General features: G+C 42.9%; 1 protein-coding gene across 6 annotated transcripts in view; it reads right to left on the reverse strand.

The window, feature by feature from the left end:
• Positions 1 to 16,555, reverse strand: part of LOC117415584 (CLK4-associating serine/arginine rich protein-like) — a 35,525-nt gene extending 18,970 nt beyond the window's left edge. The window contains exons 1-15 of one of the 6 annotated variants that reach the window (XR_004546435.3): positions 16,424 to 16,555; positions 14,511 to 14,643; positions 13,992 to 14,089; positions 11,634 to 11,735; positions 11,162 to 11,241; positions 10,552 to 10,636; positions 9,800 to 9,939; positions 8,523 to 8,619; positions 8,013 to 8,091; positions 6,610 to 6,683; positions 5,180 to 5,221; positions 3,802 to 4,020; positions 2,854 to 3,153; positions 2,318 to 2,509; positions 1,108 to 1,151 (exon numbers count right to left, since the gene is read on the reverse strand). Coding sequence is in view for 3 of the 6 variants with exons in the window: in XM_034026121.3 (XP_033882012.3) it covers positions 1,112 to 1,151; positions 2,318 to 2,509; positions 2,854 to 3,153; positions 3,802 to 4,020; positions 5,180 to 5,221; positions 6,610 to 6,683; positions 8,013 to 8,091; positions 8,523 to 8,619; positions 9,800 to 9,939; positions 10,552 to 10,636; positions 11,162 to 11,241; positions 11,634 to 11,735; positions 13,992 to 14,089; positions 14,511 to 14,609 (1,647 nt within the window). In the remaining 3 variants the exon portion in view is untranslated. The other 5 variants (XR_009329113.1, XR_009329114.1, XM_034026121.3 and 2 more) reach the window with 5 other exon arrangements.
• Between the last annotated feature and the right edge of the window lie 423 nt (positions 16,556 to 16,978).

Raw genomic sequence — 16,978 nt, forward strand, 5'->3', positions numbered from 1 at the left:
GCTGCTGCACAGTTAAAGTGAGTCGACACCAGAAACAGTAACGTCCCTGAACTGTTGTGTGCGTCCTGTTTTCTTTAATATCATTAATATCAAGTTAAAGAATTAAAAAAAAAAAAAGCAAAGAACCAACACAATTAAAGGGGAGCAGTGATAAAGTTGCTAGTGCCAATAACAGCCATGGGTGGCACTCCTTAAAACAAATCTCTCCTACTGAACACACCCGATTGGTCCCCCTGAAGTAATGCAACTACATTCTGTTTCCTATTAAAATCATTCCTTTAACATATGTTTATTTATTTTTATAATGGTTACCGATAACCTTTAAAATACATTTATAAAATCATATTAAAAATAAAATATTTATGATTTATCTACACTCCACTAAATCCCACCTAAAGCACGGCTAGATAGTATCCATAAAGATGTGTTTAGTAAACGGTTTAATGGGACACAGAGCGCCCTGCTTTGTCCACAGACTCAACAGTAATGGCACTTGTTCAGTTCTCACCCAGCACAGGCCAGGTTACAGTGTAACAAACCTGCATCTTCAATGGCAGCAGTCACTTTGAGAAAGCCTTTTCTTTTTGGGTTAAAGGGGTGTGTACATGTTATTCACACATACACATTCACTCATTCAGTCATTCATTCATTCATTCTGTGGAGCTGGGCTGTACACACAAACACACACCTTGCACAACTTTTGAAATTTTTTTTTTTTTTTTAAAAAGAGCAAAGTTAGCAGAAATGGAACAATTACATATTTAGAAGTATTCAGTAACCAGTATACAGTTAGTTATGGTGGCCTTATTCTCACACATAACTGAGCGTGAAATGAGAAAACCTATTTTCTAGTACCACCGAGATGTCTTAATACTGTACGAGTTTCTGTGTGGTTCTCCATTCTCCCCCACCCTCATCTAAGGATTTAAGAGGATATGCTTTTTACTGCATGTTTAATGCTCCTAAAGACTTCATAAGTACACCTTCAGCTACGCTTGTGAAGAAGATACACTTCGCCTATTTGTACAGCTGCCACTTTCACTTTTCTTTTTTTCCCCCCCAGAAGTGATGCGTCTTAAAACCAGAAAGACGAGGTGAAATTCTTACTGACTTTGGCAGCTCCAGACTCTTTACCAGCAGGAGTTTCAGCCCTAAAAACAGAAAGAGAGACGGGTTAGGATATGCACAGTATATCACCACTGTCCTGACAGTTCACTCTGAAAGTGCTGTCCTCCCTAAACTCATCAAATAACTGGACAGCAGGCAGGAGTGTCCAGGTCAGGTCTCTCTCTCGGTGCTTGCACCCATTGTACAATGTCCTTCACATTTCATACACACTTTCCCAACAGTGCGTGTGTAGTGCGTTTCCACTATTAAAACAGTGAAATACCAGAGATGCCACTACATGCTCCCTGAAAAAGTCACGCCACAGAAAGAGAGGATACCTGATGGTTTAAGTGAGCGACGTAAAAATAATCAACGAACGACGGTAGAAACACAGGTGACCAAAGCTGTGTGTCTAAGATAATTATCCATGGTCTACGATGGTGGATTTAATCGAGTCATTTATTTTTGTTTTACGGATTGCTGTGGGGAGCAAGCTTGGCAGAGCCGCTTTTGTGACATCACGCAGCTTCAAGCTGGAGATTGAAATATGAAATAAAAAAAATCAGGTTTGGAACCCATCCACGCGTGGTGCAAACCACACATCCACACACTACAGCACAGTGTGAGCGGAGGCGTGAAGCAGTGAGCAGTTTTGTCAGCTGGAGTCACTAGAGGATCAGCAAATATTATTCAAAGCAGCTAGTGAAGCTGCAGTACATTAATCACATGTTCTGTCATCTGAAATCTAACATTCTGGTAACAAGTTAACCTTATTTGGTCTCTGAAGGAGGGTGGCTAGGGAAGACATAGACTCCCTTTGTCAGACTGTCCTAGAAGACAGACTCCCTTGCTCAGTTTGTTCAAGGTGGTTTAATAGGGGGGATGTCTATTCAATGGACAAACAGCAGCAAATCTAAATACCGTCACAGTTTAAATACTAAACAGGAAGAAACCTGACATTTGACTTCAAGACATAAATAATCAGAAGAGACACTGTCACAGTTTTTACAAAACTCCCTTCTTTGAACGATTTAAATGCCGGTGGTACTTAGACCCCGCTATTGTTTAGATCAACTGAACAGGGGAGTGTGAAGAGGCTGGAGAGAGACCGGCACACTCACTTTCTCAGTGTTTTGCCGTGTGGGAGGGTGTGGCTGGGGAAAGCGACACAGACAAGACAGAAGTTTTAAGGGGAGAGCGACGGACTCACTTTCTCAGTTTGTCCCCGATTCCAGGCGATGCAGCAGGCTGTCTGCTCTTGTTCCTGCTGGGGGGGGAGGGGGAGGGGGAGCGGCTGGCTGACTGGCTCTCACTTCGACTGCTGCTGTGATGCCTGGCCCCCCCGCCACTACTGAGCCCGCCCCTGCGATACCGATCCACCGAGCGAGATCGACTCCCGGACCTGAGGAGACAGCACACCGGGTAGAGAGAGAGACAGACAGGCAATGAGCTCCCAACAGCACCAGCAACAGAGCCTAACCAGGCAACTGCAAATCCACTCCCTTATCTCTCCACAGCACCAGCAACATCAACATGAGGGGGTTAGTAGTTTAGTTTAAACATTCTCCAAAAGGTAAACGTTTAGTGGTCACAGAAATGTGCATGTCAGTTAGTTAGAGGCTGGCCTTTGAGTTTATACAGCAGTAACTATTTTTTATTGAACATCCAGTATTTATTCAGTCTATTCCTTTCACACGTTTGTGCTGTACACAATCATATTGCACTCATTGCAGTCTGTGAACCCACCTGGTGCGTCTGCGGGAGGAGGAGTATCGCACCCTGTCTGTGGAGCGGGAGCGTGTCCGTGAGCGTGATTGCGTGCGTGTCCCCCCGGAGTAGCGCCTCCCCCGGCTGTGCGATCGAGAGCGCCGGCGCCCCCTGCTGTCCGAGTCAGACCTGCGGCGTGTGCGAGACCGCGAGCGACTGCACCGGCCAGTCCTGCGCTGACCTCTCCGCGACCTGGAGCCTGACCTCGAGCGGGACGAGGAGGAAGACGAGGACGAGGAAGAGGAGGAAGAGGACGAGGAAGAGGAGGTAGAGCGCCGCCTACAGGGCAACACACACAGCACCCGTCAGGAAACACAGGCGAAGCTGCACACACCATGGGCCATCAGTCACTCAGATTCTCAGTGTTTATGAATCTAATGCTCAACTGCACCAGACTGTTCAAGTAGTCACTGTTCTAAGATAGATGAATGAAAACTCAATTTTAACACAATAGTGCTGAATTTAGAAATACTAAAAGAGACTTAATAAATAAAATGACAAAATATTCAGCATTTGTCAGTGAATTTATTTAGTTTCTTTTAGTAGTTCGTTATATAAAAAGCATTAGTTTTTCACAGAACCAGACTGATCCATGCACTGGGACAAGATTGCTTCTTTCTGTGGGTTCAGGCACTATAATGAGAGTGTCTGCCAGGAAAGAAGTATCTGATTTACTTGATCTCCTTCCACAGTAAAAGGCAATGAAACCAGGTCACTTTTCAGATACTGACTGAGTGCAAACTGTATAAAACATCTCGGTCTCTGTGCCGATTCCCACATACTAGCATGGATCTGAATTGCTCTAGAGTAGACAATGACTATAGGCAAGAAATGTTGCATAGATCTTTCTAGTTCAAATTAGGAAACAGTGAATGCTGAGCTGCCTAGTGTGTGTTTTTAAATCATTCAAATGTGAAGGTTACCGACCGGGAGGAGCTGCTATGACCTGTGGCTGAGGCGGAGGCTGCCGTAGAGGCAGAGGCAGAGGCAGGACTGTTCTTGGAGGCTGCGGTGGAGGCTGCTCTCCCAGGGGCTCCCTCTTCATCGCTGCCCCCGAAGCTGGTGATGAAGGTGATCTTCTCCTCCTGGCTCGGGCTGTTGGTGCGAGACCTGGAGCGGGACCCCGAGCTCGACTCAGACGGAGACCTGCGGTGGAAACACAGGGCACCGAGTCAGGAGCTGCAGCACCACTATTCTATTAATCATCTGGACCCCTTTTTTTAAAATTTAGTAGTCACCAATTATTTTTTGTATTTCCTCCTAATTTAGAATATCCGATTACTTTTAGGCTCAGCTCACTGCTACCACCCCTGCGCTGACTCGAGCAGCAAAGACGAACAATCGCTGTCCTCCGAAGCGTGTGCCGTCAGCCGACCGCTTCTTTTCAAACTGCAGACTCACCATGCAGCCACCTCAGAGCTACAGGGTCGGAGGACAACGCAGCTCTGGGCAGCTTACAGGCAAGCCCGCGGGCGCCTGGCCAGACTAAAGGGGTCGCTGGTGCGCAGTGAGCCAAGGACACCCTGGCCAACCTTAGCCCCTCCCCTGGTGGCGCTCGGCCAATTATACCCAATGCAAAATACCATTATTGAAAATAATGGTCGGCAGTGGAATAGCCTGGACTCGAACCCGCGACGTCCAGGCCAGGCACTCCACGTGGAGCGCCTTTACCGGATGCGCCACTTGGGAGCCCCCCGTATTTGTTTGTTTTAAATACTAGTATAAATTGATTGAATGAACTTGCCCAAGTTGAATTATATCCACATTTTTCTGTTAGTCTTTTTTGTTTGGGTGCCCAAAATTCCATAATAAATCACTCCCCTTTTACAGAAACACGTTTGTTTAAGCAGACTCGGTTTCTTCATTGTAACATGACAAGGGTTCACTTTGCAGTGGTTAACAATGGAATGGAAGGCTCAGCAGTACAGCGGACTGCCAGCTCTCAGCAGCACCACAGGTCATCTTGTCTTATGAGCAAGTGATGTGCACTGATGAAGCACCGAGTATCCACCTGACTTACATTTTACTTTACGAGAACGAGACAGGCAGCACTACCTTTCAGAGTAAGAATCCTAACAGCACCTACTATAACTCACATATACCTTTTCAGAGTTACCAAGCACTTTGTGAATGGCGTGCAATAATGTGTGTAAATGTTTCAGACTTCTAGAATTAGAAAAGGAGTGCCACCTGGTGGCCTGCAGTATGATTGCAGGCTGCAGTGTTGAGAACCCTGCTCTGACTCTGAAACAGAGCCATGGTTAGGGGTTTAACTCAAGCTCCTTGCAATGACGATGCTGCTCACCTTTTATAGGGATCGTAGGTCGGGCTGTCTCTTCTGGCATAGCTGGAAAAAAAAAAGTAAAAAGGAAAAGTTTCAGTTAACATGTATTACTATGACACACACTTCTTCATTAAGCATGATTTACTATGTATGCTCCTAGACATCTAGATGTAAGCATGCACATTTACACAGCAGTTCATAGAATCACTAGCATTGTACTACTACAGCATGGCTTTAAATTCTTTAAAAGGTTACAAAGAGTGCTGTTGGTTAAAACATCCTTGTCGCTGATGCAAACCGACCAATGCTGAATTTGCATGATCAGTTTGGTTTACAAACAGACTGAAATGAAACCCTACCTCAGCAAACAAACAAGCAGCAAGGTGGTGATGAAACCTCCTAGAAACAAGCACATCTGCAACACACCACAGCTGCTATCCTCTGACAGGCAGCAGGATTCAATCTCTTATTTCCAGTAACATGGGTGTGGACAGTACAGTACCCAGCCTGGCTTGCTGCTTGTAAAACAATTGTAAAACTTAAAGGACTGCGAGTGGCTGCAGCTTTGCTTGTTTTAAAAAGATTAATCTATGATAAACATATTCATTGATGGCTGCAAAATCAGTGAGGAAAAATTATTGGAATTTCTTTCCACACGTGGTCCCATTCACTGATCTGAGAAGTTGAGAATCATTAATAAAGGCAGGAGCACGCTAACACTAGCGATGTGCTGAGACTGCTGCTTTCTGTCCTGAGATCCAGCACTAAAAAGGTCTCCAGATCTTTTTATACATCGGGTCCTTTTAATAGGAATCAGCTTCCTTTGGATAGTAGGTTCACAACGACATTTCAAAAGCACATTCTCTTACAAAATGTGTTCACTGAAATATTTTGGATATTTGCTAAATGTATCTAAGTGTCTGTCTTCTCTGTTTGGCACTAGCGTGCTGTCTCTTACCCCAGCAACTCAACTTAAAATGAGACCGTGGCTTGAGTGAGGAAATTATTCACTGTTAATTTCCTAAATTAACTAAAAATTAACCCTTTGCGGTCCATTGCAATTATTCCTATCAGGTCCATTGTCGGACCTTGTCCGACATCATTATAGGAACGCAAAAAACGGGTTTTAGTCGTTTTTTTCTCCGGAAAAAGTCGAGAAAACCATTCAATGGCCGAGTGGGAACGACAGGAGCCGAGACAAGTCGGGGGGGGGGGAAAAAAAAAAAAAAAAAAAAAAAGGCGTATCTCATGAATAGTCATACATAGCCCTGGTATCAGATAACGGGGCGGTCGTAAGTAAACAAGCTGGCTGCCTGTGAATCAGCGCACAGAGAACACGGACATTTGCAGAGCTTTTTTGAGATGTTATAGTAATAAAATAACGACTTGGATCGCATTATTGAGGAGTTTGGTGATAAAACGAGTGATCAGGAGATGAGTGAGGGGGGTACCTGGGGGGGCTGATCTGCCTGCCTTTCAGCCTCTTCTCTCTGAACTCCCGTCTCTGTCTACGGGACCGCCGACCCTGCAAGAGATAAAAAAAACACAGGCTTTAGAACAGCGTCATTCAGCCATGAATACACCAGAGAATTCCTCTGTTACAGTACAGCCTCTCCTAGCTCAGTGCCTGTGTCAGTGGTTGCAGTACAGCCTCTCCTAGCTCAGTACCGGTGTCAGTGGTTGCAGTACAGCCTCTCCTAGCTCAGTACCCGTGTCAGTGCTGCTGCAGTACAGCCTCTCCTAGCTCAGTGCCCCTGTGTCAGTGCTGTTGCAGTACAGCCTCTCCTAGCTCAGTGCCCCTGTGTCAGTGCTGCTGCAGTACAGCCTCTCCTAGCTCAGTGCCCCTGTGTCAGTGCTGTTGCAGTACAGCCTCTCCTAGCTCAGTACCCGTGTCAGTGCTGCTGCAGTACAGCCTCTCCTAGCTCAGTGCCCCTGTGTCAGTGCTGTTGCAGTACAGCCTCTCCTAGCTCAGTGACCCTGTGTCAGTGCTGTTGCAGTACAGCCTCTCCTAGCTCAGTGCCCCTGTGTCAGTGCTGTTGCAGTACAGCCTCTCCTAGCTCAGTGCCCCTGTGTCAGTGCTGTTGCAGTACAGCCTCTCCTAGCTCAGTGCCCCTGTGTCAGTGCTGTTGCAGTACAGCCTCTCCTAGCTCAGTGCCCCTGTGTCAGTGCTGTTGCAGTACAGCCTCTCCTAGCTCAGTGCCCCTGTGTCAGTGCTGTTGCAGTACAGCCTCTCCTAGCTCAGTGCCCCTGTGTCAGTGCTGTTGCAGTACAGCCTCTCCTAGCTCAGTGCCCCTGTGTCAGTGCTGTTGCAGTACAGCCTCTCCTAGCTCAGTGCCCCTGTGTCAGTGCTGTTGCAGTACAGCCTCTCCTAGCTCAGTGCCCCTGTGTCAGTGCTGTTGCAGTACAGCCTCTCCTAGCTCAGTGCCCCTGTGTCAGTGCTGTTGCAGTACAGCCTCTCCTAGCTCAGTACCCGTGTCAGTGCTGCTGCAGTACAGCCTCTCCTAGCTCAGTGCCCCTGTGTCAGTGCTGTTGCAGTACAGCCTCTCCTAGCTCAGTGACCCTGTGTCAGTGCTGTTGCAGTACAGCCTCTCCTAGCTCAGTGCCCCTGTGTCAGTGCTGTTGCAGTACAGCCTCTCCTAGCTCAGTGCCCCTGTGTCAGTGCTGTTGCAGTACAGCCTCTCCTAGCTCAGTGCCCCTGTGTCAGTGCTGTTGCAGTACAGCCTCTCCTAGCTCAGTGCCCCTGTGTCAGTGCTGTTGCAGTACAGCCTCTCCTAGCTCAGTGCCCCTGTGTCAGTGCTGTTGCAGTACAGCCTCTCCTAGCTCAGTGTCCCAGAGTCAGCGCTGCAAGTCTCACTGAGTACATGGCTTTCTCCTCCTCCAGGGCTTTAGCGTGTTTTATTGCTTCAACCTCCTGTTTGTCTTTCCGAAGCATTCTGAAAAACAAGGAAGCAGTAATGAGACTGGCGCTGCAATCGATAATTCAAATAGAAGTCAAAATTAGCAGCAGCTATAATATTTTCTTTGCCAAGATTAATTGGACGGTTTCATAAGTTTGCTGGAGCAGCAGCTACAAGCAGTAGCTAGATCAAATTATATATTATGTGTTAGTAAATCTATAGGCTAAATTAGAGGAAGTTAAATGCTGATTGACCATACACTACAGTGGCTACTAAAATGAACACACTGTCCCAATGGATAAAAGCTTGCATATTTTAAATCCAATGTGTATTTTCTATTGCGGCAGCGATCTGGTTTACTCCACACTAACTCAGTTGCTAGTGCCTCCACTAAGCTCTTAATAACCCCTCCTTTAGGACTGTAGAGTGCCCAGAAGGTGAAGCAGTCTACAGTTCACAGCTCTCACCTGACAAAGTCTCCCTCTGCCATGCCGTAGGAGGTGGCCAGCTTGTTCACTTCCAGCACCTGCTCCTCAGCCAACTCATCCACATCCACCTCCACATCTGCACCAAGCACAGAGACAGAAAGGGGGAATGACACAGAGCTAATCACTGTCATGAGACAACACATCCACATCTGCACCAAGTACACAGGCAGAAGGGGGGGCGACATGGAGAAAACCACAAGCCTAATATAATAGAATGACTCAATGAAGAGAAAACTAAAGCCTCTGATCTTGTCCTATAGCAGATAACAGGGTCTATTTAAAAGATGTAAAAGGTGTGGCGGATCTGTGCTGTCGTTCATTAACTCCAGCTGGTGTCCTGGGCTGGTTTATTGACCACACTAATTACCATTACTAAATGAAATAACAATACAGTGAGGTGCTCAGAAAATCAGGTTAGCAATTAAGGCAGTTTAAAAATCATTAAATAGACACCAAAAAGTAGGGCTGTATTTTTTCATTGTAAAAAATGCGTATTTCACAGTCTAAAAATAAGTATTTCAAGATATTTCTCGATTAAACAAAATACAATAGCGTTGTCGCATTTTGGATAATTTTCTCTTGAAATGTTCCTAAATATTTAAATGCTTATCTGAAAAACAGTAAATGTTAAATTGTAGAATATTACGCAATTTTTTATGTCCACCTTTTAAAAAAGACATTCTATTTTCACCATCAGTAAATTATCAAACAAAATAAAATCAAACAGAAATAAATGTTAAAGTAACAGACATGTGAAATGTCCCGTTCTTGTTCTGGGCAGAGCGATCTTTAGCAAAAAAATTTCCGCTCTTTGATGCAGCTGGTGTCTTTATCGTTGAAGACACTTTAATAAAACATCGTGCAGCTCTATGCACTAAACCGGCTGCCAGGTTCCTAGATGCAGTGTAACAGGGAGTGCATCAATAAGGCAAGCGTTTGCTGGATTTATTTTTAGGTGATAAATATGTATATTTATACTATTTTTTCACAAAACAAAAACAGGTTCCGATCAACTAATCTAAAGCAGGGTCAATACCAGCACTTCCCACCCATTCTTTGATCCAACCATAATCATTATAAAATTAAACCTCTGATCGGTTCCTAAAGTACCTATTAAACCCTGAAATCAACCGGCAGAACAGGATCAGATTTCAGCACCTCCAATACCTAACGGAGATCGCTCTAAATGATCTCCACGCCTAAAAGCGTTCCCAAGTTGATGCATTGTTTTTCTGCCAACTGTCTTCCAGACGTACCGATGTCTGGGATTTCTTCGTCCTCGTCTGTCTCGCTGTTGTCCGAGTCCTCGTCCTCCCCCTTATCAGACGGGCTGTCTGCCTCAGTCACAGTGCTGTCCTCATAGGTATACCCAATTGACACCTTCTTCTCAGCCAGCCTGCTCACACACAGAGACACGGGCAGTTTACAAACGCATTCCCTTATTTATAGTGCATGATGTCCTCTCTGTTGCAAACAAGTAGGTCGGTAACAAACTTTATCCCAGTTGCAGCAAATACAAAATTAGAGCCATATAATGAAAAAAGGGTGTTTGGGGTTTAAACGCTAGCCAAATATGAATCATTTAGAATTCAGTCTAAACATCAGAATTGTTCATGTGAAATGCAGGACTTGGTGTTTACACAGAATGGTATGAGGTTATTTATTTAATATTCAGTATTACTCAGAATATATTCCATATACACACTGGTGTTGTACATGTTAGTGTAATCTTACATGCCAATAGTCTTGCACTTCCTTGGTCAGAATAGAGGTGAAATGACCCAGGAAGTGAAACAGTCATTTTTTAATGTTTCTTTTTTTTTTGCTCAAACATATGTTTTTTAAAACTGAACATACGCGACCACTAAGAAAGTGGTCACAAGAGCTTAGTAAGTGTTAAAAATGGATGAGTTTTGATGGGCTGAATGGTCTTGTCTTGTTCCCGGACTTTTCTTATGTAAAAAGAACTACTGCAGCCCAGCAGCGCGCCCTCACGAGAGCTACTCACTTCTTCTTCTCCTCCTCGTTGGGTTTCTGCAGCCCCCCGTAGAGCTCATCCATGTAGATCTGGTACAGACACTGCTCCTCAGAGACTGCAGGGAACAAAGGCAGGCAGGACCGATTACATTGAAATCTCCAAGGAGAAACACCATACTAATAACCGAGGCTTTTAAAAAGAACATTTTCTGCCTTCTCATAATAGTCTGTTATTTTGCTCTGGTTCCGTTTTACTTTGGTTCAGTTTTAGCCACTTAACAAAATGATGGTGAGCAAATCTCTAGATGCATCTAAAAAACGAAATGTATCTGCTGAACCAACATATTTCTTTCAAGCTTAAACCACAACACCATCCTTTGATGTTTTAATTGACTGCTTGTCCAGCCAAACAACTGAGGATTTGCATGGAACTGGGGATCCAGCAAAATAAACACGTTTTCAAATCTGTGGAGCGAACTGCACCAAACTGACTGAAATCTAGCCTGAATAGTTTAAAGGCTATGCAGTTTGATTAACTTGAAATGTTTGAAAGCGTTACTGAAATAAGCCACAGTTCTCCTGCCTCACTTATTTCACCACCTGAACCCTGCTCTACTTCCCCTTCACACACATCTACTCACTGCTAGCAAAGTCGTTCTGCACCAGCCCTCTGTATCTCTCATAGTTACACTTCCTCTCGTCCGACTCCTGCTCCGAGCTCCTGCAACACAAACACTACACTTAGAAGATTTACTCAGAGAAACTGAATCCATGGCAAACACTGACTAGAAGTCTTTATCAATGTCTTTTTAAAGAGAAATTTGGGGTAACTGCACGGTGTGTATTTTCAAACTACTAATGTTAAAACTAGGGACGTTATTTGTCAAGGCGATTTCAATTTGGACTCTGTGAGCTCCAGTCAGGACTGCAGGTTGGTAAACACAGCAATTTTACAAGAAAGCGATTCATACATGCGATATTTGACTTGTGTAATATTACAGACTGGAAGCAGACTGCAGCCCCAGTTTGATACTGGGAACAAGAGGAGATTAAGTTAAACAGGTTTCACGGTGCAGATGGAAGTGTGGAATTAAAGGCAGGACCAGCACTTACACAGTACTTATGAGAGGTGGAGTGTATTTGGGGATGTAATCCAGGTGCGCTCGGACATCAAAGCGGTCTATCATGTTGTTTGCATCCCCTTGCCAAGGCATCCTGGAGGAACACAACGGACACACAGATCACATTACATACACCAGCACTGGCCTGCCGTGTTCACGGTCAAAACATTACTGACCAGAGGTTTCTTCACTCTAGGGGTTAGGTTCCTAAACATTTAAACGTTAGGATGAAAAACATTTGCACGTTTAAACTTTAACACATGGGGAATGCTGGTAACCAATCAGAAAAGCCATCACTAGAAGAGCTCCATCGCTATCATAAGCAGCTTGTGTTGGTTTGTAAGACTGCGTGTCGATAGCAGTTAATTGGATATGGAAAAGAAGACACTTACTACTACACAAAGACTAAGGCTAACACACCTATATCTGGCTTGCATATATTTGATAACGGTTAAACATCTAGGCAATTCAAAATGTTTAATAAACACTTGACACCTAAAATATTAACATCCTTATGGGGATGTTTTTTATCTAAAAAACTGGTATGTTTACAACTAAAAAAATGTCATACTGTGCCTGTACAATATACATTCAAATAGATTTGCTGTTAAAAATCAGTCCATCTCATAATGAAGGATCCTAGATAAATGGAATTAATATCATTTAAAAGCTTGGAGCCCTCACGGTACGGGTGTGCTAGTGTAAACGGGGTATTAGTGAGTTTGCATAAATTCTTGTTTTGCGCAGTGGCACGCTCAGTTACAGAAATTGTCTAGCAACCAGAGAAAGACGCCATGTCCAATTTCTTCTTGTACCGGAACAAACATGGGTTTTTTCATATTTGAATATTCTTTATATTCATTTGCATGCGATCTTTTTGATAAAGTCATTTATAAATTATGTTTGTTGAATATTCAAATGGTTTTCCCAGCACTAATGTATATGTAATGCCTGATGCTGGCATTATTTATTTATTTATTTTTTTTAAGATAGAAAAATGTTGTTTATGGCTTATTTGCTAAAAAATTGTCAAAACTTTGATATATTAAGAAAAAAATATTTCCTCTGGGACCTTCAGGATTTTTCCACTGCTGGCCACATCGCGGCTGCTTTTCCTGGCCTGGTTTGCTATATCATACCCGCACGCATGTTCGAGAAAATAGCCAAAGACCTTGATGATCATCGATTCAGTTGAACACCAGGCCAAAATAAAGTATATAGAGCGAAAATTAAAATATCTACCAACGTTCTTTCAAACACAGCACTCTATCCCACAACCCCCCAGTGACCTTTTGACACAGAACAAGAATTCCAAGGTTGACCACATTTGGAAACAGCACTGAAACGTGTTTTTCTTGCCAGGGCGGTGGACATGAGGCATATGTCTATTCAGCAGCAAGGCCCTGTTTTGTTGGTCCCCTGATCAGTTTAACTCACTGCCCGCGGCGACTAAAGTCTCCCACCCACTGAGCATTCTATACTGCCTGCCAGAAACGTGTTGATCATTTTTTTTTTTCATTTTCTGTCCAATCAAATGCTCGTTGCTAGGTAAAACATTGCACATTAATGAAGTCTAATTTGTATTTTGTTTGGAGAGCATATATCGCAATGTGATTTGTTTTTGTTTAACTGGGATAGCGACAACAATAATAATAAAAATAATAATTTCCAAATGCTAAACAATTCAGTTTTTTGTTTATAAAAATGTTTATTCATACACTGAAGTAGTTAATACTAAAGAATATTAAATACATTGTACAAACAATTGCCTAATGAGTAAACAGTACATTTGAAAAAAAATCATTAATATGCATAAAATGTTATTCTTTCCTTATTTCAGATATTTCTGTAATAGTGTCAGGGCTGGTAGGTGACGCAAATCAAATGAAGACATAAGCCCGATATCTGCTCCTGCAAGGGAGCCGGCTCTTTTGTACAGCGTTATCGGCGCTACGCTTCAGAGCGCGAGGTCCCGGGTTCGCGTCCCACCTCCGACTGCGAGAAGCTCCTGCCTGCGGGAACCGCGGTTCACCACAATATTTAAGGTAATAAGCAGAAACAACATTTCAAATCCATTTGTGAGGAAAATCTGACATTTGATAAAAAAATTTAAAAAAAACAGCAATTCGTACATAAATTATAGTTGCATATGTAGCAACACTAATTAGAATATACTTATAGGTGCAAATTTAGTGACAGTGTGCAATATTGAAAGGGAGAAGACAGGGCTTTTTTTAATGACTCTTAGAATGTGAGTGCTCCAAAGCAGGAAGGCAGTGAGAGAGTTAATCGGGCAGTTTCACTGTGTCAGAGCTGCTGCATGTTAATAAAGAGCAGGGGATGCACTCACATGTTGACCGGGCTCTCAGCAGCCAGGGCCACTGCAGAGTCCAGGTGGATTTTATAGGCCCGCCCATGGACCTGCAGGAACTGCGCGGGGTCCTTTTTCTGCAGGGAAACAGAGGAGCAGTGGCAGTTTTACTGTACAAATCACACCAAACAGCCACCGTGCTTACCTGGGCATGTGCTGTCTTCTGTGAAATTTTGTTAATTCACATTAAATCTGTTTATATAGAACCAGCTGTGCTTTAAACATTTAGAATGCTTTGTCACCGACAGAGTTCAAGATCTACACTCAGTGAAATTATAAGTGTAGTTGCTGCTAGCAGGTTCCAATGGTGACGTGACTTTCAATTTACTGTATAAGGACCCTTCACTTATTCCCTGTTTTTAATGTGTGTCTGTTTTTGGGTGTGTACTTCAGAAAGAGAAATAAAGAAGGAGCACTGTACAGATGTACAAAATCTAGTCAAATTAACATGCGGTAAACCTCTTCGTTGTTCTCTCAGAGAATAGAGGCACTACTCACAATTTTCTCATAGAACTCCCTGCGGCGCTCAGCCCGTCTCTTATAATCCACCATCATCCCACGCAGCTTTCGCTCATGCTTCCGGGCTTCGTGCCACATGCTGGCACCCTGCACTGCCTTTGGCACCCTAATCCTGGAGGCAGAGAGGAGCACATGAGGAGTCAGGGATAAGAGCTAGGATTTAAACTAAGGGATTAGAGTAAGTAGCAGGGCTCTGAACAATATAGCGTTACAGTCCCCACATGTTGCTACAACTGTTAATACCCACCTTGTCAAACAGGTAACCCAGCAATATCTGATTTAGAGACCAGATCTCAAATCCCCAGTGCGCTAGAGCGGACATTTGGAAAAGAGCTTTGAAACAGACTTTAAAGTTATAAGTGTAAAAAGTTGTCTCTCAGATCTGAAAGAAAGGTGTTAGACGGCAACAGAAGTACTAGTAATTAAGTAAAGCAGAAAATAAAACAGCAAGCATGCAGGTACATCCACTCCTCACCTGTAAATTAAAAATTAGAATCATCATCAGATGAAAAAAAGTGATGACAGTCCCTATATCACCAATATGTACAAACTGCAGGCTACAGAACAATAGATGGCAATGAATAGCTTATTGAAAATTGTAAGAGAGATATTTACAACTTTAAGGTTTATTTAAATTAGGTCTTAGTATCAAAGTGTTCCCAAGTCACATGTAAAAATGTGACAAGACACCTTTAATTTTACATTATTATTATTATTATTATTTGTTTATTTAGCAGATGCCTTTATCCAAGGCGACTTACAGAGACTAGGGTGTGTGAACTATGCATCAGCTGCAGAGTCACTTACAACGACTCACCCGAAAGACAGAGCACAAGGAGGTTAAGTGACTTGCTCAGGGTCACACAGTGAGTCAGTGGCTGAGGTGGGATTTGAACCAGTTACAAGCCCTTTTCTTTAACCACTGGACCACACAGCCTCTTGGCATTAGGCCTATATCTGTGCACTACACCAGTCCACGGTTTAGATTGCACCAGCATGAGCTGTTGTTTATTTTTACATTGCCAAAATGTAATTTTAGATGCTTGCAGTATGTGTCTGGCAGCCAGACAGTCATATGCAGCAGCTGCAGCAAAAGGCGTTCATGCACTCCAAGATATATTATATGACAAAGCAGGTAATGTGGTAACAGTCTATAGCACACACGAACAGTGATGAGCATCATGGGTGTTGAGAGTTTCTTGGTCCTAATCCTTGCCCACTGTAGTCTAAACACACACGATTGAATCAGAAATGTCAAACCCAAGACAACCAGAATCCAATCACCACATATAATTGCGTCTCCCAACACAGCACATATATCTTACCGCTATCGGGACGAGTAAACTGACGAATAGCCTACACACGCTTAATAACGAATAAACCAATTAAGATTCAAACAATATGTACATACGGTATAACCAGTATTTTAACCATTTCACCGCAGGTATATGGTTACACCGTGCAGCAGTCTGATGTGTTTGAGTGCTCCGTCATCCATAACAAAACTCACACACCTTTCTTCCATTCTAATATCCAAATGTAAATTATATATACATAATATATATTATATATATATATATATATATATATATATATATATATATATATATATATATATATAGTGAGGTAACCATAGTGTATGAAATGCAATTAGGAATGAACAGTGTAACAATTGTCAAAATAATGGCAATGGCTATTCAAGATTTAACTGAATTCCCGTCTCCCAAACAGCAAAAATACTCCATGATGCCGTGGTTAGCAATTGCAGTTAATTGAAGACGGATTAAAAAAAAAAAAAAAAAAAAACTCCCTTCACAAAAGACTTTACCCTCTTCGCTCTCTTCCTGTGTTTAAATAACAGTATGCAATGGTTGTAAATGTATCGCTGTTACCTGACTCAATTGTAGTTGTTGTTAAGGAACTGTATAATTAACACTCGCTTCCAACCTACAGCACAGCAGCCATCACACCGCCACTGTACAGTCCTCCGATATCCCAGCAGTCCGTGTGGTTAAAGGGGCGTGGTGACGAGTTAAGGACAATATAGTGGTCACGCGGTACTCTGTGGTTCCCATGGGATTTAATGGGACAGTATATTGTTGTTATACTAATATCATTGGATAGTATGGGCATTGGATACCATGATAATTGGTACAAAGATAGAAGGATATGTGCGAGTATCGCTTAATAAATAAGTAAATAAAGTCATTTTTGTATTGCTAAGTACTTTTTGATATCACATCTTTGAGTAGAGACATGCTATTATTATCGTCATATGTATCAGCGTCATTAGCCTACGTATTTCGTGAGTGGCGTAGGTACAATTTGTCATGGAAAATGACTGTTTTCCACTATATATATATATATATATATATATATATATATATATATATATATATATATATACACACACACACACAGTACTGTGCAAAAGTTTTAGGCAGGTG

The sequence above is a fragment of the Acipenser ruthenus genome, chromosome 7, assembly GCF_902713425.1.
Source record: "Acipenser ruthenus chromosome 7, fAciRut3.2 maternal haplotype, whole genome shotgun sequence".
Classification (NCBI taxonomy): domain Eukaryota; kingdom Metazoa; phylum Chordata; class Actinopteri; order Acipenseriformes; family Acipenseridae; genus Acipenser; species Acipenser ruthenus.